Raw genomic sequence first — 22,434 nt, 5'->3', positions numbered from 1 at the left:
TCTCTCTCTCTGTCAAATAAATAAATAAAATCTTAAAAAAAAACCCAAAAACAAAAAAACCCCCAAAATTAGAGAAAATAGCTGGCACCCGAGGGGAAGACGGAAACCAGCAGGGGGAAGTTGGCTAGGGGTGGGGTTCTGGGGAGGAAGCTCCGGAGCCGGAGCTTCGGGCCGGGCCTGCTCTGGGCGCAGCCCCTTTAAGGGGCGGGGTCGGGGCGGGGCCTGGCAGCGCCCCCCCCCCCCCCCCGTCTCCCAGACTGCCCCGCGCGCGCCGGCAGTTCGGCCACGTCCCTGGCCACGTCGCGCCCGCTCTCGCCATCTTCGCCGCTTCCTCTCAGGGGCTGCCGCCGCCGCCACCGCCGCCTGAGCTGCCGAGCCCCGGGCCGCCCCGCCGACCGCCGCCGCCATGAACATCTTCCGGCTGACGGGGGATCTGTCCCACCTGGCGGCCATCGTCATCCTGCTGCTGAAGATCTGGAAGACGCGCTCCTGCGCCGGTGAGCGGCTGGCCAGGTCCCGGAGAGGCTCAGGCGCCAGGCCGGGTCGCTCCGAGGAGCCGCCGACCTCGGCCGCCCCACGGCCAGCGGGCCTGCGGCGCCCGACACACCCCCTCGGCCGGCCCGGCGGCCGGCCGGCCCCAGCGGGGCAGGGGGGACCCTGCAGCCCCTCAGGGTGGGCTCCCAGGCCGGGCGGGGTGTCGCGGCCCTGGGCCCAGCTCGGCGCTGGGTCGGCTCCCGAACTTGAGCCGTCGGAGCGGGGGAGGCGCCAGCCAGACTGCGCGGGGCCCTATTCTGTCTGAAAAGTTTGGATGGGGCGGGGGCCGGGGGAGTCCGGCAGGCTTGCCCCCACCCACACCCCCAGCCCTCGGCTCTCATGGGCGCAGCTCCGCGCGCCTGGGCGCCTGGGCGCCTGGGCTGCTGGTCGGGAGGTGCGGGCAGCCCGCGAATCAATGGGACGGGAGGGAGGAGGATGGGCAGGATCGCGGCCCGCTGGGCCTGACGTGGCAGCCAGGCCAGCCCGGGAGGTGGAGCGGGCGCGGGTAGGTCACCCCGCTCCCTACCCTGCCCCTTCGAGGACTGGCCTTTAAATTAGGGTGGAGGGTCAGGCCTGACCCTAGAGTTCTGTGGGCTTCACCCCAGCTCTGGGGTCCAGGATCACGCCCTCCACGGGAGGGGGTGTGAGGAGGCCCCTAAGTGAATTTCTCGGGGACAGTCAGTGCCGCTTTGAAAAATGAACTAGTTCGTCGAACTCTAAGCGCCTCCATCTAATAACGGGTTCTTTTAAACCTGCGGCGCCGGGTACCGCTGAGGTCTCGTGTGGTCTCCTGTAATTCCTCACTCCACGTCACCAGTGAGTTGGCGACTCCCTCCTCTGGAGTACACATTTCATGCATGCATTGCTGCGAGGCAGTGGCACAAATCTTTCCCAGATAATAGCTGTGAAGGTTTACATTTCATTAACCCTAAAAGCTTCAGAGGGGCAAATTTTTAAATGATTTGTTGAAATGCAGTGTCGTCTTTAAACTTCTTGATGCCATGGCCTCAGTGAAATAACTTTTGAATTCGAAGAGCTTGATTTTTGCAGAGGCAGTAAAAGATGGACCTGGGTGGCAGAGATCCCATTTCCCTTATCAGTTTCTAAAAATTTCCACATCTAGAGTAACACCCCACATCACTGACTGCTGTCTTCAGGACTCACCTATCTCCCCAGAACATACCTGAGATCAAGGAAGTAAGCAAAAACAAGAGACCTTTGAGCGGTCAAAATGGATGTTACAAAGTCCATGTACTGAAACCAGTGTTGTCTGGCATGGAGGTGATCTCTCATTTTGTACATATTCTGAGAGATTCAGGTGTAAGATTTCCAGTTGCAGCAATTGTGATAGCTGACAGTTAAGCACTTGCCGTGTACTAGGTAGTGCACTAAAGGCTTTGCGTAGCTTTTTCCACCTAGTCTTTAACATGATCATAAGAGCTAGGTGCTGTTGTCCCCATTCTGTAGAGGAGGGAACTGAGCCTTAAGGGAGGTGAGGAAATTAGTGGTAGAGCCAGGATTGAAACACGAGCAATCTAACTCACCGTTAAGGATTTTGAATCAGTATCTGTCTATTTTGGCCTAAGTAATTTTAGTTTAAACTTTGATGTCAGACCGGTAGTTTAGGTCATCTTTTTCGTTGCACTCAGAAAATGTGTTCTCCTGAGCCACCCCCACCCCTCGCTTTATTGAGATATAATTGACATATAACATTGTATTAGTTTTAGGTGTGCAGCATAATGATTTGATATATGTACATATTGTGCAATGATCACAATAAGTTTAGTTAACATCCATCACCACACAGTTAACCATTTTTTTCTTGTGATGAGAACTTTTAAGATCTATTCTCTTACCAGTTTTTAAATACAGTACAGTGTTATTGACGATAGTCATTATGACATTCCCCAGGACTTATCAAGTCCTTAAGTATTGAAGCATGCTGTCTCTTAAATACGTATCTAAACTAAGATGTTGGGGAGAAGCTAGTGTACCTCCACGTATAGAATTCTTAAGGGAACCTTGAGTAATACAGAGAAAGTCAGAGGGTTTGCTGTTTTATTTGTTTTTTAATATTTACTATCTTCATTTGGGAGATTTAGGAGCATTTAGGAAAACAGAAAATACTTCAGCCAAAATAATAAGATAAGTAGTTAAGTTCCTCTGTGTTTGTCAAATATTCCTACAGTTAACCTGTAGTTACAGGGCATTTTTAAATTCTTCTCTTTGTCAGACTTAGGATCATTTTAGTTCTTACACATGAGATTTCCCAGCCTTTTAAAAATCAAAACCGCCGAGATCATTTATTCAGAATTAAATGCTAAATTTGATTGGTTACTTTGTTTTTCCATTCTAAATTATGAAAGTTGTTTAGAAGCTTTTGGAAGAGTAAGAATTTGATATGAGTTTCTCAAATAACTGGAATAAGAGACTTGTGCGTTCAGGTTGTGTTTCTCACTTTGACAGTACTGGTATTGGGGTTCAGTTTAGGATTTTGGCACCTGTTTTGAACATGCCTGCTGCCAGAATCATGGGGCTTTTTCTTTTTTTTCTCTTAGGGTAAGGGATGAGACAGGGTAATGAGGAAGCTGGAGATTCTGTTTTCCTGACCATCTAATTTGAGAATGGCCACCTTAAAGGGCCTGTTTTAAAGTAGGGGCAGGAGAGCTGATCTTGGTTTAGCTCTCTGTGTCTTTGTCTGCTATTGTCATTACAAAGGGGTGCGCAGATGAAATGTGACTTTCTCATATCCCTGAACTGTCATTGCAACTGGATCTACAGTACGCTCAGGTTATCACTTTATCCTTGTCCTAAACACTGACCTGGATAGCCTTGGGAGAACAAACCTTGGTTTTGTTTTTTTTTTTTTTTTAAGATTTTATTTATTTATTCGACAGAGATAGAGACAGCCGGCGAGAGAGGGAACACAAGCAGGGGGAGTGGGAGAGGAAGAAGCAGGCTTATAGTGGAAGAGCCCGATGTGGGGCTCGATCCCAGATCGCCGGGATCACGCCCTGAGCCGAAGGCAGACGCCTAAGCGCTGTGCCACCCAGGCGCCCCCAAACACTGGTTTGTAGTTGAATAACTTTCTAGCAACATTTTTCTGTAGGCTGGCTGATAGTTATTAATAGTGCTATATCTGTTGTGCTTAAATTACTAGTGGAGTCCTTTTGAGATCCATGACTCCCAGCTGCCCTCTCCTAGTCTCCTCTCCTCTCCCATCTATTGCTTTGATTGTTGTTAGCTGTTGTTATGTAGGTTTTGTTGTAGACTTTTTATCTTTCCAAACATGACAGGAACATCCAGTGTCCCCTGCATTTCTCATAATTGGACAGCTTATAATTTTGAATACAAAATCTCATCTTTTATTGTGGTCATTGAGTACTTCAGGAAGTTACTGTATCACATTCCCAGCTCCCTCTTTGTAGCAGCTGTCACCTCTGTTCTTTTGAGTGCCAGTCTGTTGACTAATCATTGCTCTCAAACATCTATTGACCACCCGTTGTGTCCAAGGCCCTGGGGACACAATTCGGAGCAGCACCTTGAAGCTATCAAAGTCTCTGCTTTCAAGAAAGTTGCAATTTACTTGAAATAATAAGATACATATAAAAAGATAAAAATAGAGGGTATTAAATATTAAACCCTTTAGGCATTAAATCCTGTGTATGTGAAGTGGCTAGAAGGATCCCAGGGAAGGTTCCCATGACTTCCTAGCAAAGTGTATGTAAGACCTCTGTGAAGAAAAGTCTGAAACTTTGTTAATGAATGTAGAAGATGACCTGAATGTATCTTCATAACTGTGGTTCTGACTAGGACCAGATAGGCTGGTAAGGAAGCAAGATGATTCATCTCCCCAAATTAACTTGCTAACTCAGAATGTCATCAAAGTTAAAAAACAATAAACTGAGAAAAAATCTATAACATATCTAAGTGACAAAAAGTTAACATACGTAATAAAATACTCCTACAAAAAAAAAAAAAGGCTAGAAAAATGGACAAAGTTGGCAGTTGACAGAAGAATAACAGAAGGCCCATTAAGCGTGAAAGAATGCTCAGCCTCACTAATAGTTAGGAACTCGGACAGTAAGACAGCAATACATACCATCATTTCCTCACTGGGTGAGAAAAGTAAGAGGTTTATAACATGTAACATAGGTAAGGGTGTGAAAGGCCATTCTCATTTGGTGTTAGTGAATATGAAAATTGGCACAGCCTTTCTAGGGGAAATCTAGATAAGAACTTAAAATCTGATAAGAACTTAAAGTTGATGTTCATATATTTTATCCCAGTAATTGTAAGGGATCTGAACCATAGAAATTGCCATAAATGTAAATAAACTATCTATAGGTATAAAGATGTCCTTGTACCTAAACAACTACAAAACACTGTTTATAGATAAAAAGATGTTTGTGTAGTATTCATAAAAACAAAAGTTGTAAACGACCTAAATGTCTGTTAATGGAGTGGTTGCTCAAATGTGGCATTGTTACACTATGAAACACTATGCAGCCATTAACAAGAAGGAGCTAGAAGTTTAACAGGGAAAGATAAATCTGAGAGGTTAAGATAAAAAAGCAAATTGTAGGGGCACCTGCGTGGCTCAGCTGGTTAAGCATCTGCCTTTGGTTCAGGTCATGATCTCAGAGTCCTGGGATCGAACCCTGAATCAGGCTCCCTGCTCAGCGGGGAGCCTGCTTTTCCCTCTCCCTCTGCTGCTCCCCCTGCTTGTGCTCTCTCTTGTTCTCCCTCTCAAATAAATAAAATCTTAAAAAAAAAAAAAAAAAAAAGAAAAGAAAAAATTGTAAAGCAAAAGACTCTGTGGCCCTATTTTAAGGGGCAAACATATATGCCCCGTAAAAGGTCCTTTTGTTTTATTCCATATATTTTAGCCCAGTTGGAATTTTTAATTAAGTAGCATGGATTTCTTTGAAAACAAGAAAAAACAGCAAAATAGTACATAGTAAAAGCCGTCATTTATCAAGCATTTGCAGGGTGGCAGTTGTCATAATTTGTCCCCATTTGACAGATGCAGAAAGTGAAGTGGTTGGGGGGGCAATGTTTGTAATGGGCCCAGGCTTACCCCGTATGTTGAGGGGCTGAGCTTAAACCCAGCCTGTCTGGCTCCAGAGACTCTTTTTCCTTAAGTCACAAGAGTTGTGTTACGAGTCAGTTCCTGACTGTTAGGCTGCTGGTTCCAGGGAAAGTTAATGGCCTTTAGGAGAGCATCCACATCCTTAGGGACAGTGGGTTGGAGCATGGTGCCTGGGGCCCTTGTCGAATGCTGCCTTGTTGCCGGTGCGGACTGTCCTGGTGGTCTAACCTATGGGATTGGTTGCAGCTCAGCTGTTACCAGGACAAAAGTAATTCATGGAAAGCTTTTCTGCTTGGTCGAGGGATCCTGTTCTGTAAACCACTGGGAATATAAGAAATGCAACTTTTAACCTGCAGCATAACTTAAAGTAATACACACTGTAGTGTATAGTTGTAGGATTTTATTAAACCTAACTTGGCCCGATGGAAAAAGACAATGGTGTTAGGTTTAATGACTGATTTCCATTTAACATGTCATACTCCTTAATATGGATATTTGGTGCAGTTGGTATTGGGATGGCCATTTCAGAAGCATTTAGAATGAGTATTCTTTTTTTTTTTTTTTTAAGATTTTTTTATTTATTTATGTGACAGAGAGACAGCCGGCGAGAGAAAGAACACAGCGGGGGAGTGGGAGAGGAAGAAGCAGGCTCCCAGCAGAGGAGCCCGGTATGGGACTCGATCCCGGAATGCCGGGATGATCACGCCCTGAGCCGAAGGAAGACACCTAATGACTGCGCTATCCAGGCGCCCCTAGAATGAGTATTCTTGAGAGCCTGTTACCTGCCAGCCTTCACATGCTTTGATCCCGAACAGGGAGAAAGTGACTGTGGGAGCCCCTCAGGCTTTGCAGGAGGTTCTTTCCCTGGAAGGAGATTCCTGTGCCTGCCCTCTCTGTCTTCAGCTGGGATCTCTACCATCTTGTGAAGACAGGACAATTTTTCCGTCTTAAAGGAAGAAGCTGCTACTTCCTAATCAGGATCCCAGACCAGGAAAAATAGGGTAGAACTGTATAGGCACACTTAGATTTCCAGCATGGCAGTTCCTACATGGATTCTGCACCATAAGATAAGCTACAGGCCACATACTGCCTGTCTCTCGCTCCTCTCCTGCTTAGGGGGCTCTCCCAGCCTCTGGTTGGCAGTAAATTAGGGCAGAGCCCACAGAATGTTGCCTATTTACAGTCATAGAGACACAGTATGACTTAGACACTCTTCGGAAGTGTTATCCCGAAATACCACAAAGTGAGAATTTACCCTATGACATGAAAATAAAATGAATTCTGTCTTTTTTTTTTTGACCTTTGTTCATTCGTTCAGCAGATATTTCCTTAGCCCTGCCGCGTGTCAGGCCCAGTGGTGAGCACAGAGAATACAAAATGGCTAAGACATGACCCCAACCTTTGGAGATCTCAGTGACTGTTGGGGAAGAAGGAAGACAGGCAACCAGATAATCGCAGTGTATTTCATAAGACCATAATAGGAGCTAGGGCAGCAGCTGGTGGGAAGTAGTTCCCATTATGTCCTTGCTGAATGAATAAACAGCACCAAGGGAGGGTGTCTTCAAAGATGACTTCTCAGAGGAACTGGTATGTGAGTTGGGTCTTAGAGGGGTTGGTAAAAGCGATAATGATAGTCCTGGATTTTTAGTATAGGAATGCTGAAAATGAGGAAAAATTGCAAATCTATCTGGCTTCCAAAGTTCCATTAGAATAAACCATTTGTAACGAATTTGCTTGTATGTACCCTATAATTTTTTATTTAAAATATTGGAAAGAACCAGATGGGAAAGGAACTGGGAATTTCTTTCACAAAGCTTCAACAAATATCAAATGTGAACTGCATGTTCCCTATCCTTTTCCTCTTCATCTCGTCTTCTCTCTCTCCCATGTCTCTATGTGAATGGCAGCCTCATTGTTCTCCTTTGGAACATTGATCTCTGATAAGAAAAAAAGCTCCCCATTACTGGGGAAAACTGAAAGGAGCAGACTGTCTGTATCTCCACCTTTGACCCTTGAAATTGGTTACTATTGATGGATCCAGAAGGAGAGAGTCAACTTTTTCTTCAGGTTCTGTTTAGGTATTTTTGCGAATAGACTAGAACTGTAATTATTCATATGTAGAAAGTAACATTCTTGCATCCAGGCTTTTAGTTTCAACAAGCTGCAAAATTGTTTTGTAAAATATCATTTAAAAACAATGTAATTTTCACATTCCGTAGGAGTATTGCCAATAATTTGGTGCAGCAACATTTCTGCAAAATACATGCTTGCTTAAATGTTGAATGGTGTGAAGTTTGCAACATAGAGGAAGGTTGGGTGGGTTCTGACGTGTAGTAAGATTCAGTTTCCTTAATGAATTCGCTCAGTGTTCATCTGAAACCCATAGTTCACATCCTTTGTCACCTAAATATTTGGCCAAATATAGATGTCAGAAAAGTACACAGGCTATGTGACCTTTAGCACGTCCACAGCTGAGTCTCCACGTACCCCAGCAGTGCTCTGGGGGTGGACTGGTGGTTGGAGGTGGAAGCAGATTTAAGATGGTTTTTTTGTTTTGTTTTTCTGGTGTTTTTGTTTTTGTTTTTGTTTTAAAGACTGCTGCTTTTGAGGACTGACTATAGTAGTAGGTTCCCACCCTCTTGTTGCCATGGCATCCATAGCAACATTTTTATGGCTGTGGGATGACTCTAAGAGATGGAATTTTTAAAAATCGTAACATGTCCAAGAAATGCTGCCCTCACAAAATAAGTCACCCTGGGAGGCCGTAGCACTGCTGCAGGGGTTGCTGCGCTCACTCTTCCTGCCTCACTCTTCCCTGCGCCAGTGTTCCTCACTCGTCCCTCATCTCCTTAATCAGATTAGACCCCGGGGCCAGGAAGGATTTGTCACCGGGAGATACATTGTTTGAAAGTGGAAAGAAAGATGCTGAAGGTAGCAGACAGGTTATAACACTAAATACCAGCAGAATTAGTGAAATAATTCTTACCTAAAGTATATATTTGAAAAATACAATGTTCAGGGGCACTTCGGTGGCTCAGTCGGGGAAGCATCCAACTCTTGATTTCAGTTCAGGTCATGATGGTGTCGTGAGATTGAGCCCCGAGTCAGGCTCCGCGCTCAGGGCAGAGTCTGCTTGGTCCCTCTCCCTCTGCTCCTCCCCCACTTGTACTCTCTCTCTCAAATAAATAAATAAAATCTTCTTTTAAAAAAAAGAAAAATATTCATTTGAGCAGTACATCCTGGTATACTGGTGCCGGCATAATGAAGGCACTTTCCCGTAGTCACCCAGCACGATAAGACTGCTAGAGCCTCCCCGAAGGAGCGCGCTCAAGAATGTTAAGTGAAAGGAAAACTATAGCTGCTCTCATTCATGGAGTCATCGCAAACATCAGCCTTTGACCCTGGAGCCCACTTTCGGAATCTGCACTTCCTGCGGTGTTCTCCGCGGGAAGCATTCGGCTTCTCTAAGAGAGGCTTTTCTAATACTTTCCTTTTGTTTCTTCAGGTATTTCTGGAAAAAGCCAGCTTCTCTTTGCACTGGTCTTCACAACTCGTTACCTGGATCTTTTTACTTCATTTATTTCATTATATAATACATCTATGAAGGTATGGTATGGCATCCAATGGGATGCATTTTATCCATCATTCACAGGCCTATGGAAACTGTTAAGTTTGTATCAGTTGTGTACTTAGACATCTTCTAGAATAACGTCTAAACATGCTGTTCTTGAGCTAAGCACTTTTAGACCACCTCGTACATAGAAATGGGAATAGCGTTATCATTAAGTACATTTTCTGTTTCAGAGGAGTATCTGTTTAATTAAAGTGTTTTGCAATTCGAGATTTTTTCATCTTAAATTCCTTGAGTATGATAAACTTCTAAAGCTCTTGATAACCCCATAAGAAAGAGGGATAACTATTATGTTTTCAAGCAGTGGGAAATTACAGACTCCCGGGGAAACCCGGCAGGTTGATTCAGAACAAGGAATGAAAGCCAGGGCTCCTCGCTGCAATATCTCGTTTTGCTGTTGTGGGAGGAATTATGTGTAGGCTTCTACTTCTTTTCTTTCTTTTCCTGCTAAGTCTATGTTTCGTTAACTTGTGTGCCATCTTTATTACTCTTTCCATGCCTAAATAGCATCTGTACCATAATTTGCTTAACATGTTTTTAAAACCTTTTAACTTGTCCTAAGCGTTAGTATCCATGGCTTCAGTGTCCTACCTTTTCCGAATCCACATGAAAACAAATGTGTAATTATTAAAATGCAAGGTGTTCGTGTACCACCTCACATCTTGTGGGCCTTTGGGGGTGCGTGCTTCCTGCTTGCCAAGGCCTCGGTTTCACGCAGTCATTGCACTTACACTTACTGAATACCCACAGCGCCGGGCACTTCCCTCGCTCTGAGGACAGGGCCGAAAACAAGCAGAAGACTTAGTGTCTGGTTGGCAAGAGTAGACCGATCATCCCAATACTCAGTGACTGACGGCGGCTTGCGATGGGTGCTGTGATGGAGAAGTATGGGGCTCTGAGGGTGTGCAACAGGAGTCTCATTTCTTTCCTTCATTCGTTCTCCATAGCTTACCGAGCACCTGCGTGCGGGGCAGTGTTGTAGGCGCTTGATTACTGACACACCTGAGGAAGTCATGTTTAATCGGAAGTCTATTGGGGTGGTACAGGTCACAGTAGATAAAGCCATATTTGGGTCTGTGGTCTTTACTAAGAAACAAATTTGAATTACCTATAATCGATTCATTCTTCATCACTAAGTGACCAGAGCCTTGGTTCAGGAAATAATTAGCTTACTTAAAACGGTTAGGTCCCTGCTTGTCGTCCAGGTAAGTTAAAACTACAGGTATTACAAGCGTGTGAGCAAGACTCCTCCTCCGTGCCCCTCAGGATCCTGGCTTTCAGAAGAATCCTTGCTTGGTTCTAGTTTCCAAGCATATCCTGAAAATCAGAGGAGTGGGAGCCAAGTTTTATGTGCTTATTGCTTTGACTTTAAATGCCAAGCACAGGTGAGAGGAGGAAAAGCAGCTGCTTGGCCCCGTTGCTGCGCAAGCCTTTACGGGCAGAATCTTGGCTGGCTGTGTTCCCGGCGCTGCGGAGGGACCCCCGGCTACCACGTGCCTTGGCCGGATGTTGTGTGGCGATTCTGTGTATAAATGTATATATATTTTGTTGATACATGTAGATTATATGTTATTTTATTCATATACATGTACACATATATTTGTATGTGGAGAGAACTCCAACAATATAAGATATTAATCTTGATTTTTTTTTTTTTTGGTGGTTTGGTATATGGGTATGACCAACAATTTTAATACCTTGTCAACTATTTATTTGCAAATATAACTTCATGATGAGGTGCCAGGGATAGTTTAGTGTCTTTGTTTTGTTTTTAAGCCTATGAGGGCTTGATGATTGCTCTCATTTTCCTAATAAGTCGTTTGCCCAGATGTTTTCTTCGGTAGTACCGGGTAGCCCAACTGATATCCCACTTGTTTCCATTCAGAGGCTAAACCTGCCCTTTGCTTCTTGGGCCTAAAATTCTGCATTCTGAAAATTGCTATAATTTCAGAATAACAGACTTTTCTTTTGGGTCACATAGCTATATGGTGTTTGACCTTTTGAATGTGAAAGAACATAACTTGATTGTAAGTCTTTGAACAGCTGTACTGCTATATGAGCTCCCTTGTAGGCGGCATTTTTGACAAGTTATCCCTTACTTTTGGTTTTGCTTTTGGTATGCTACCAGACAGAATTTCATAGAAATGCTCTGAATGTTCTGTGTTAAAGTAACACAATGTAAGTAAAAATGATCCTTGTGAAGTTAAATGTGAGCTCCGTTGTATCTTCTCTTTAGAAAAACACTCGCTAGGGGCCCCTGGGTGGCTCGGTCAGTTCATCCTCTAACTCTTGGTTTCAGCCCAGGTCATGATCGCATGGGTCGCGGGATTGAGGTGTCTGCCTGGTGCAGCGTCTCAAGATTCTTTCCCTCTGCCCCTCCCCTCTTTCTCTCTCGCTCTCTCAGATAGATATATACGTCTTGGGGGAAAAAAAGAGAAAAGAAAGGCACAAGCTAAGAAAGCCTCATGCTGGAGGCAGGGGCACTGGTTTTGAACTGCATTGAACTTCATGTTCTTTTTTTTTTTTTTCCTTAGGCTGCTATCTTATAGTTTAAAGTGAGATTAAAAATACATTCTTTGGCAGTTTCTCATAAAGTTAAAGGTACACTTTTAGCATACGATCCAGCAATCCCATTCCCAGGTATTTACCCAAGAGAAGTGAAAAGTTAGGTTCATAGAAATGGCTGTACGTAAATGCTCATAGCAGCTTTATCTACCGTCCCCCAAGCTGGCAGCACCCCACCGTCCTGAAGCTAGCGCGTGATGAACACACTGGTACACCCATCCAGTGAGCTGCTCCTCGGCAGCAAAAAGGAACCAGTTGTTAATACACACAACAACATGGTTGGATCGAGAATGCAGTATGGTACTTGAAAGAAGCCAGATTTAGGGGGACATACTATATGATTCCATTTATTTGGTATTCTGGAAAACTGCAGGGACCAAGAATACATCAGTTTCCCGCCCCCCCCCCCCCAAAAAAAGAAGAATAGATCAGTTATCGCCAGAGGTTGGGCCATGGGGAAGGGCTTGAGCGCAAAGGGGCAGCATGAGGGAGGTTTTTTTTGGGGGGGGGTCACATGATAGGACTGTTCTGTGTCTCGATTGTGGTGGTGGTTATATGACTGGTAGAACTATATACTCCCCAGAAGTGAACTGTATTGTATTTAACTTTCAAAATGAAGAAGCTAAGGAAAACAGTCTTGCTTTTGTGAGCATATGCATGATGTGGGAAGCCAAGGGAGTTGGAGCCGTTGTGGAGTGGGGGTGACCTGGTGCTTTGCTTCTGTCCTTAGCTCATCTACATTGCCTGCTCCTATGCCACGGTATACCTGATCTACATGAAGTTCAAGGCGACCTACGATGGAAATCATGATACCTTCCGAGTGGAGTTTCTGGTGGTCCCTGTGGGAGGCCTCTCCTTTCTAGTCAATCATGATTTCTCTCCTCTGGAGGTTAGTTAAGAGGTTATGTAGGGAAACAGATGTGTTTGCAGATAATGTGGGTGGTTCTGGTTGGTTGGTCGGTTGGTTGGTGTGTTTGGCAGGCTTCTGGCACAGCGTACACTATTTGGTGTAAATAAATCACAGACAGGAATTGAGCCCCCAGGTATTCGGGCGTCTGCTGACGGACGATTGCCGGATTTTCCTCTAGAGAATAAACCAGGCTTCTGTGGTAGCAAACACAGTGCCTTGCTTGTCCAAGTGCTTGAAGAACACGGTCTTCTCTGCGCTCTGACCCAGCTTTGTTTCCTCTTCTCGGAGGGGTGTTGCACGATGATACTGTGTGCAAATCCCCTAGGCAGTGTTGCTACCCTGCGGGTGTTGAGGAAAGGTGGTTTGCATGGTGCCCTGCACTCCTGGGTGCCTCGCCCTTCGCTTAGCGTCCTGGGGAAGCCACTGCTCGTGGATTCGGAACACTCCCAGGGCTACCTGCAAGGCCTCCTGTCGTCAGCGTGGATCAAGTTGGGCAGAGTGCAGAATGACGATTCCCGTTACTTAACCTTTTGATTTAACCACACTAAGAAAGCCCCAAGACTAAGAAAGATGATGAAAATATTGAGATAGTCTGCGAAGGAGACCAACTCGTAAGGAAAAGCAGCAGTGGAGAGTAGAAGGCCCGGGCTGTTAGCCCGTGCACCCTGGCAGAGAGCACCCTAGATTCGGAGTGGGACAAGCTTACCCGGGAGAAACACATATGTAGATTCACAGAAGATTGTACCGGGAAGATGTTGGAGAGATGGGTAAGGAAAATTCACAGAGGCAGAGGTGTCTGGGTTACCCAGCTTGTCATTGGGAACGTCATGCCTCTTCAGTGTAGCTCACGTTTCTGTGACTTAGTCCATCGCTGAGCTGCTGTTTTGTGCTCCGATGCCCAGACTCCTCCCTCTTCGTGCTGCTCCACAGTAAAGCAGGAGTATTTCCTGTGACCATGCGGTGGGTACCGGGCGTTGACTGAAGCCTGTGGTTTCCCTTACAGATTTTGTGGACCTTCTCCATCTATCTGGAATCAGTGGCCATCCTTCCTCAGCTCTTCATGATCAGCAAGACAGGGGAGGCGGAGACCATCACCACCCACTACCTGTTCTTCCTGGGCCTCTACCGCGCTCTGTATCTGGTCAACTGGATCTGGCGCTTCTACTTCGAGGGCTTCTTTGACCTCATTGCTGTGGTGGCCGGCGTCGTCCAGACTATTCTCTACTGCGACTTCTTCTACTTGTACATTACAAAAGGTACCTCGGGCTGCCTCCTCCCTGCTTTGCTCCTACAGCCGTGTGTTTTTAGGTGCTCCCTGGCCCAGCACGCTCCTAATCTGGCACTAGCTCGTCAAGCACAACTGGTTTCAGGAAAACATTTTAACTGACTGTCAAATAAAATTCTGGGTCAGGATTTTCAGCCTTTTTTTCTTTTCTGTAGCTTTATTGTTTTTCTATAATAGCATGTTTTATTGTGAGAAATTTAATCAGCTTTTGTAATTCTGAAAACAATCACCTGAAACCCTACCACGCAGAGATGATCATAGTTAATGTTTCAATAAATGTTTCCAGATAGGTTTATGCATATACACAGATACACGAGTTAAACTATACATGCTGTTCTGTAATCTGTTTCTTTCCCCCATTCGCATTTTTTCAAGTCAGTAGATAGAAATCTACATAGTTTTCAGTAGCCGTAGAGTATTTCACTATGTGTATTACCATAATTTCCTTACTTAGCCCCCTGTTCATGGTTATTCAGGCTGTTGCTAATTTGCTGCTATTAAAATCCAGTGCTTGTGGCGTCTGGGGGCCTTAGTTGGTTAAGCGTCCAGCTCTTCACTTTGGCTTAGCTCATGATCTCAGGGTCATTAGATCGAGCCCCAAGTTGGGCTCTGCGCTGAGCTTGGAGCCTGCTGAACATTCCCTCTGCCCCCAACCATCTAGCTCTCTCTCTCTCTCTCTCTCAAAAAAACAAAAACACAACAAAACAGTGCTTAAGTCAGTATCCTTGTATATGTATATTTTCACATTTACATGGATATAGGACAAATGAACGTCACAAAAATCTGATGAAAACTGTGGTCCTTGTTAAAAAAAAAAAAAGGCGTATTAATGCATGTGCACACAAATGTATGCATATAGTTTTAGGGGATTCAGGAGCCCCTGAAACCTAACCACAGACTCAGGCTAAGAACTCTTGCTATACCGTTATAGCGCCTAACGGTGGAATTGCTAGCTACAAGGGCATATATATCTTCTCTCTTTTTTAACATCCAAAATTTCATAGGCCTCTGTGCATATTAACAGTTCCATTTTACTATATGTTGATAGGGGGGAAAGTAAGGATAAGAAAATGCTATTGTAAATTTAGTGACAATTTCAGTCGAATTTGTATTTAATTCTTAAGTTAGATCTAAGAATTCAGTTGCTATGACATCAAGGTACATGAAAATTCCAGTATATGTGTGCATGACATACTCATAGTTCAGAGTTTATTGACACTGAAATCCAGTGATTCTTGGTGCCAAAGACTTGTTTCCTCGTACCTTGCTCTGTAGTGTCTTGAGTGTGACAGACCTCTAGGAACAGGAAGAAGGAAACTCTAAACTTGTCAATACCAGTAACCTTTTGTTTTCTCTTCCTCTCTTTTGAACATTCTAGTACTCAAGGGAAAGAAGCTCAGTCTGCCAGCGTAAGTGCCAAAGACCATCGCCAGCATCTGTCCTTCAGGGTGCTCGGACAGAATTCTTACCACAGCAAAGGCACAAGATGCTTGATACGGAAAATCAGAAACGTAACTCTTCTGTTGCAGATCGTCATCAGTGGCTCTGTAAGAACCCAGAGGAAAAGAACCAGAAGGTTTCTGTTTAATGCATCTTGCCTTATCTTTTTTTATTACTATGTACAAAGATTTTTTTACACAAAGAAACTTAATGCTGTATGAATAAATTCAGTGTGTAGCTTCAGTTGGGGTAGTTCCAAAAGTGAGGATTTTGTGAGGAGTAAGTGCACAGTTTTTTTTTTTTAAATTCTTTGAAACTGTTGATTCTTTGTGTCTGCAATGAAATTGTACTCCTTGACCGTTGGTAGATTATATATTCTTCCATCTATCAAACTTGCATTCCACTATATTTATTTTTTGCCAAAAGATGAGTTACATTTGTTTGAAATCTGAGACACTATGTTCAATTTGGTCTTTGTTCAAAACTCTTCCGAACACCCAATGTGGAAATCCTTCCTTGGACATCACAACACTACATGTAAGGCTGGCAAGGATGACTCGCAAGCTTATGGTTTTCAATACCAAAATTTTCAGATTCCGAATGTAGATGGAGTCTCGTTTAAGTGTCACCAGAGGTGCCTGCCCCGCTCTCCTGCTAAGAAGAGTGAGTTTGAGGCTGTCCCAGGGTGTCCGAGAACTCAGTGGGCAGGGGTTCTGGGCTGCTTGCCATCTGAATGTGGGATGTGAGGGACATTAATGATTATGTTGGATCTAGGACTCTGTTCCTCTGAGGAATGGAACACAGGTTAGTCACCTGTCACTTTAATTTACAGTTCCAAAAGATTACTACAACCATGTCCGCGCTTAGATCCAAATGGTATTTCATATCACTTTCGGGTAGTAAGATGATTTACGTTTGTTTCTTAATTGGCAGCACCAGTTGCTATGCCTTATACTCTTTGATTTTTGTTTTTGTTTTGTTTTTACTGAGCTCTTGCATGATTTATCTTGTGTTTCCATCCTAAATAAACATTTTATTAAATGTGGAATAAATTGCCCTTTTTTTTTTTTTGTGAATTAGGCTTTTGGAACATCCTATGTCAGGATGATTTTTTCATTTTTCAATTGGCAACAAAAGCTCTATATAGGGCCGCAAACGTTTATTGTCCACGAATTAATCTAAAACTTTCCAAATTTTAAGGGAAAATTGGAATTTTTCCTCCTGATTTTGCCATTTTATTGATTTGCTACATTTTTTTGATTTGTGCAAAAGCACATGACTTTGTGTTTATGTGATGCCCCGTAAATGTTGAAGTGTTGAATACTAACAGTGCTTACTACAAGAAGGATGTAGTATTTTTGCTTGCTGCATTAAAATATCTTGTGGAAGAAGGGAGCTAGATGGGTTTTATTTTTATCTAGTGTGTCTCTTAACATCTTTCTAAATTGGCAGTGTGCCTGCATAGTTGAACCTCTTGTCTTGATCTCTCATCTTGTGTGCACCCCCTCCCCCCCGCCATGCCTCATGGTTGTCCTTTTGTGTATCTGTATCTTCCCAGCATTCTAGTCTTGGTTTAGTTTCTGTTTTCATCCTCTTTGGAAGATTCTGAGAGCGTGGAGGAAGGGTGGGAAATCTCGGCGTAAGTGGAGCAGACTGCTGCCCACGCTGGGGGCGGGGTGGGGGGCTCACACTGTTTCTGTGCATGTAAATTAAACACAAGCTGGGATCATTGTGGGAGAGCACAATGCAGACGACAAGGGTCTAGGACCTCGTCTCCGGAAGTATCAGTGTCTTCTCTAGTCATTCGGCCCACGTAAAATTAAAACTGGCTAAGATGTTACCACCATTTCGTGGCCAACCAGGATGACATCTTAATAAATACTGTGGCTGAGTAGGAGTGCGGGACTGGGGCAGCGTCCTCACACACATAGGAAACAAAGGCCTTGTATGATGCGCCTTACAGAGCACTGTTTCAAAGTTCCTTTTACTTCTCCAATAAAGGTTATCAGGTAATTAATATTTTTTATCCAGCTGTTTTATTCGTGTGAATTTTCTTTAATGAAAGCATGAAGAGAAATAAAATTAACAAATTTACCTACTAAGTGGGCTGTTGGCTGCTTACAGACACCAATCCATTCCCCATCCAGTAAAATCACAGTGTCAGAATAATGTTTCCTGCTTCCTTGCAGGCTGGTCAAGAGAGGAGTAAGCAGAGAAATAGGTGAGGGGGAAAGAAAAGGCTGCAGGGGGAAGGCCTTGGGAGCAGATCCAGCCCAGCCTTTCCAAAGATGCCACTAGGCTGGACGACTTCTTGGAAAGGCCAAGCAAAGATTTTGTTTCAATAGGAGTCATGAGTGGTTGGTGGGAACCCTGAGTAAGGAAAGCACAACTTCGGGGTCACTCCTCACACTCTAGCTCCGTGACCCTGGATTTAACGTGAGTCTCCATCTCCCTCAGTTACCTGCAGAGACTCCCGCCACAGTTTTGTGAGGCATGAATGAGCCCGTTAGTGAAGTCAGATTCGAGCTTGATGCACACACATGAAGTGCTCAGCACCGGTGTGACCCCTTTTTCCCTCCCCCTGTGCTTAGTTTGGGACAGCTGACTCGAAAGCTGGCTGGAAACGACTTCTGGCAGGAGTCCCTGTCGCCTGCTTGATGCTATTGGTCAGTTTTGCCCTTGGGAGAGCAGTGCATCTGTAGAGACTGCCTGGTACCTTCCCGAAGCCCCTGAGTGAATTCTACTGAGGTTGATTGGACTGGGGCTCCAGGTGGGGTTTTTCCTGTGCGCTTCGCCCTCTAGTGACTGAATGTGGAATTAGCAAGGAACCCTCGCTCTGCTCAGTACGGGCAGCGCTCCTTCACCCCTCTGAGCTAGCCTTTGTCCGTGGGGTCTTGTGTGGGTGCTGTGGGCTCGAGTTCTGAAACCATTCCTTCTTACCCCTGCAATTTAAAAGCAAGTGCAGCATAATACAGCACTAATGCTTTAAACAATGACAGGGATACTTTTGTGTAATACTAAGATGCTCCAGGTCTCTACCACTAATTTCCCCTTGGGCACTGGAAAGGTGAGAGTCTCTAGGCAAGTGCTACACTACATTTGACTCTGTTACCAAAACAGAATGGAAATACGAAATGTATTTATTCCTCTAATAAGGGATCTAAGAATAAATGATTGGGTAATAGGGAAACTGGTGCGCCCTGAAATGAAAAAAGGCACTTGTTTACTTTGAATTCTGAGAACTGAAGATCCCGGGGCTGTAAAGAAGGGCTTAGAGAAACAACTATCCAATTTCTTGAAAGATCACCTGGCTAACAATGCCCTGCCCCCACCTGAAAAGACTAAATACGAGGATATTAACTTTACTCAGGACACAGGCATTTTCTCAAACCAAAGAAAATTAAGTCCCAAAGGGAGAAATAGGGGAGGAAATGAACCGATTGATTTGGAAAAATAAAAGAGTAAAGATTACGGTTTCTCCAAGTTAATATGAAGGTAAAATGAAAAAGCCAAGAAAGTCTCTGAAGAATACCTAGTGCATTTTGCAAATACATAGTGAAATTAACCTGAAAGAACAAGCAGAGAAAGATACCAAAGATTTTTTTTTCCTCCAAATTTTCCTCCAAAATTCAAGATGGAGCAGGGTGTTGTTATCTCTTGTTACAGCTGGATGGTAGATCCTTAGGTGTCAGGCATCTTCTCTGTATCTGAAAATTTTCATCATTTAAAAAAAAGTCATGAAAGGGGCGCCTGGGTGGCACAGCGGTTAAGCGTCTGCCTTTGGCTCAGGGCGTGATCCCGGCGTTCTGGGATCGAGCCCCACATCAGGCTCCTCTGCTATGAGCCTGCTTCTTCCTCTCCCACTCCCCCTGCTTGTGTTCCCTCTCTCGCTGACTGTCTCTATCTCTGTCGAATAAATAAATAAAATCTTAAAAAAAAAAAAAAGTCATGATGGCCCATTTACCTTTTCAAGAGCTGTGCTTTGACTTGGATATTTCATTTTGGAAGTAGGAAATACAGTTGACCCTGAACAACATGGGTTTGAACTGCCTGGGGCCACTTCTAGGCAGATTATTTTCCATAAATACAATACAGAACTGTAAATGTATTTTCTCTTCCTTATGATTTTCTTAATCATATTCTTTTCTCCAGCTTACCTTATTACAAGAATATGGTATGTAGGGGCAGCTGGGTGGCTCAGTCGGTTAAGTGTCTGCCTTTGGCTCAGGTCATGATCCCAGGGGTCCTGGGATCAAGCCCCATGTGGGGCTCCCAGCTCAGCCGGGAGCCTGCTTCTCCCTGTCCCTCAGCCCCTACCCCCTCCTTGTGCTTGCTCTGTCTCAAACGAATAAAATCTTAAAAAAAAAGAAGGATACAGTATATGCTACATATGACATACAAAATATGTGTTAATCAACTGTTATTGGTAAGGCTTCCAGTCAACAGTAAGCTATTGGTTAAATTTGGGGGAAGTCAAAAGTTATACTTGGATTTTCAGTTGTATGGGGTCGGCACCCCTAACCCCCACAACGTTCAAGGATCAACTGTAGTTATTTTTAAAGATAAATATTCTTAAAAAGATCTATTTTTAAATTTTTGTTTATTCAAAGGTTTTATTTATTTATTTGAGAAAGAGAGAGAGCATGAGCAGTGGGGAGGAGCTGAGGGAGAGAGAGAAGCAGACTCCCCGCTGAGCAAGGAGCCTGACATGGGCTGGATCCCAGGACCCCGGGATCATGACCTGAGCTGAAGACAGACGCTCAACAGGCTGAGCCAACCAGGCTCCCCAAAAGATCTATTTTTTATAAAAAAGCTATTTTTGGGGCACCTGGGTAGCGCAGTCGTTAAGCGTCTGCCTTCAGCTCAGGGCGTGATCCTGGCGTTCCGGGATCGAGTCCCACATCGGGCTCCTTGGCTGGGAGCCTGCTTCTTCCTCTCCCTCTCCCCTGTTGTGTTCCCTCTCTCGCTGGCTGTCTCTCTGTCACATAAATAAATAAAATCTTTAAAAAAAAAAATAAAAAAAATAAAAAAAATAAAAAAGCTATTTTTAATAGCAGACAATTGAAAAACTTGTCTAAAATAAGGGAATTAATATGCTTTGTATGAGATACCCACATGATGGAATAATGTTTTAAAATAGCGCTAATTCAACCAATGGAATAATGTTACAAGGAAATGGCAAAATATACTTGTAGAGATTAGAACTATACCAAATACAGGGGCGCCTGGGCGGCTCAGTCAGTTAAGTGCCTGACTCTTGGTTTCGGCTCAGGTTGTGATCTCAGGCTTCTGAAATTGAGCCCCCTGTGGGGCTCTGCACTCAGAGCAGTCTCCTTGGATTCTCTCTCCTTCTCCTCCTGCCTCTTCCCACCACCCCATAAATAAATAAATCTAAAAAAAACCAAAAAAACCCAACAACTATACAAAACACATTTTTTTTAAATTTACCTCTTCGAAACCATAGTTTTTGTTCCTAACATTAAGTCATCAGTATCTTCTTTATCTTTCCTAACAAAAAAGCTTATATAGAAGAATTATCTTATTACTAAGCCTTACAAATCCCGTTTTCAAAAGGGAACTATTACATTTGAGAATATTCAGATCATAGGCACAGCTCTCTAGCTTCTGAATCACTCTCTTCCACTGAATTCCTATTTTTCCTCCAGATCTCGTTTTATTATCTTCTTCAGGGAAGTCTTCCCTGACGCCTCTGATTAAGTCACTTCTGGCCACACCAAGTACCCAATGAATACTTATTTTATAACGAATGGTTCTCTTTTCTATAGAAACTTTGTAACTTCCCCATCTACAATTCCACGTATGATTTCCACAACCATCAATATCATTTAGATATTATTTTTAACTCTGAAATCCTGCCCTGTAGCAGATCCCTGAAGGAACTTCAGACTTAGAAAACCTTGACATTCAATGAGTTTGTTTATTCGTTCATCAAGTATTTAGTAAGTGCCTGTAATTTGCTCTATTATGTGCATAGCAGTGAACAAGACGGACAAGGTAAATTGTTTCAAAATAAGAGAGAGGTAGGAGGAGAGAGGTAATAAACGTGGTACAATGTCAGGGAGTGATTAAGTTTCAGGAGGAAAACAAGCAGAGTGAGGGAATGGAAACAGGTGTGTGTGCTGTTTACATAAGGTGCCCAGGGAAGGCCTCTTTGAAACCGGGGCACTTGAGCTGAGGCCTGAATGATCTGAGACAGAGACATGGAAATAACTGGGGAGGAAACAGAATGTAAAAGTCCTGGGGCAAGAATGAGCTTGATGTATGGGAGGGGGGGCGGGGGTCGGCAGGCAGTGGGGTGGAGTGAATGGTAACCCAAACCCAGGAAGCCAGAGAAACTCGCATTGACAGACTTGTGCTGTGTGACTGCCAGGGAAAAGCCTTTCGGGGTTGGGGTAGCGGAGGAGATTGGAATCAATCTCACGCACAAAATGCAGCCTTGCAAGATCCTAAGCGGAGGACGGGCCTGCTCTGACGGTTCAACAAAGTCGCCTCGGCTCTACAGGGGAAATGCACTGGAGGGCGGGGGGAGAAGAAGGGCAGAACGGGAGAGCGCAGCGGGGAGACCCGGGTAGGCACCAGACGAAGGGGGCTCGGACCAGAGTGCGGCAGAGTGGAGGTGCTAAGTGCTCAGTGCCGTAGGCTCTGAGGACCACGTTCTTCCCCACGCCCCAGCCCCAAGCTGCCGGGTGATTTCAGACCTTGAACTCGAAAGGCGTCCTAACGCGGCATTCCTGAACGCGGGGGGCAGCGAGAGTGAACTTCGTCACATGCTTGGAGGCCCACAGACCAGGAAGCAGCCCCAGATCCGCCGTTAACACCCGTGGATCTCTGGGGGTGCTCATTCCTCCGGGCCCCGAAGAGTCCTTAACTACAAAACGCGAATATTATCAGAACTGACGTCGCACACGTGCGAAACAGCTAGCACGCCGACCAGCGCCTTCCGGGTCAGCGCCTCG

The 22,434-nt window shown here is 44.5% G+C and overlaps 1 protein-coding gene and 1 long non-coding RNA gene across 3 annotated transcripts; one reads left to right on the top strand and one right to left on the bottom strand.

The window, feature by feature from the left end:
• Window positions 1–254: 254 nt before the first annotated feature.
• On the top strand, window positions 255–17,474 carry KDELR2 (KDEL endoplasmic reticulum protein retention receptor 2). 2 transcript variants are annotated; one of them, XM_026516290.4, is made up of 5 exons: window positions 255–497; window positions 9,132–9,232; window positions 12,553–12,711; window positions 13,736–13,988; window positions 15,396–17,474. In XM_026516290.4, the coding sequence occupies exons 1-5, from the start codon at window positions 407–409 to the stop codon at window positions 15,428–15,430; spliced, it is 639 nt and encodes a 212-aa protein (XP_026372075.1). In that variant the 5' UTR covers window positions 255–406; the 3' UTR covers window positions 15,431–17,474. The 2 variants fall into 2 exon arrangements, with proteins under 2 accessions (XP_026372075.1, XP_026372077.1); XM_026516292.4 differs by lacking the exon at window positions 13,736–13,988 and having other exon boundaries at window positions 271–497.
• LOC130544349 (uncharacterized) lies at window positions 16,549–22,406 on the bottom strand. The gene is made up of 2 exons (XR_008960569.1): window positions 22,177–22,406; window positions 16,549–19,164 (listed from the first exon to the last, which is right to left on the bottom strand). It is a non-coding gene; the product is annotated as an uncharacterized LOC130544349 (long non-coding RNA).
• Between the last annotated feature and the right edge of the window lie 28 nt (window positions 22,407–22,434).

This window comes from Ursus arctos, unplaced genomic scaffold (genome assembly GCF_023065955.2).
Source record: "Ursus arctos isolate Adak ecotype North America unplaced genomic scaffold, UrsArc2.0 scaffold_2, whole genome shotgun sequence".
NCBI lineage: Eukaryota > Metazoa > Chordata > Mammalia > Carnivora > Ursidae > Ursus > Ursus arctos.
This window is presented reverse-complemented; position numbering and strand designations above follow the sequence as displayed.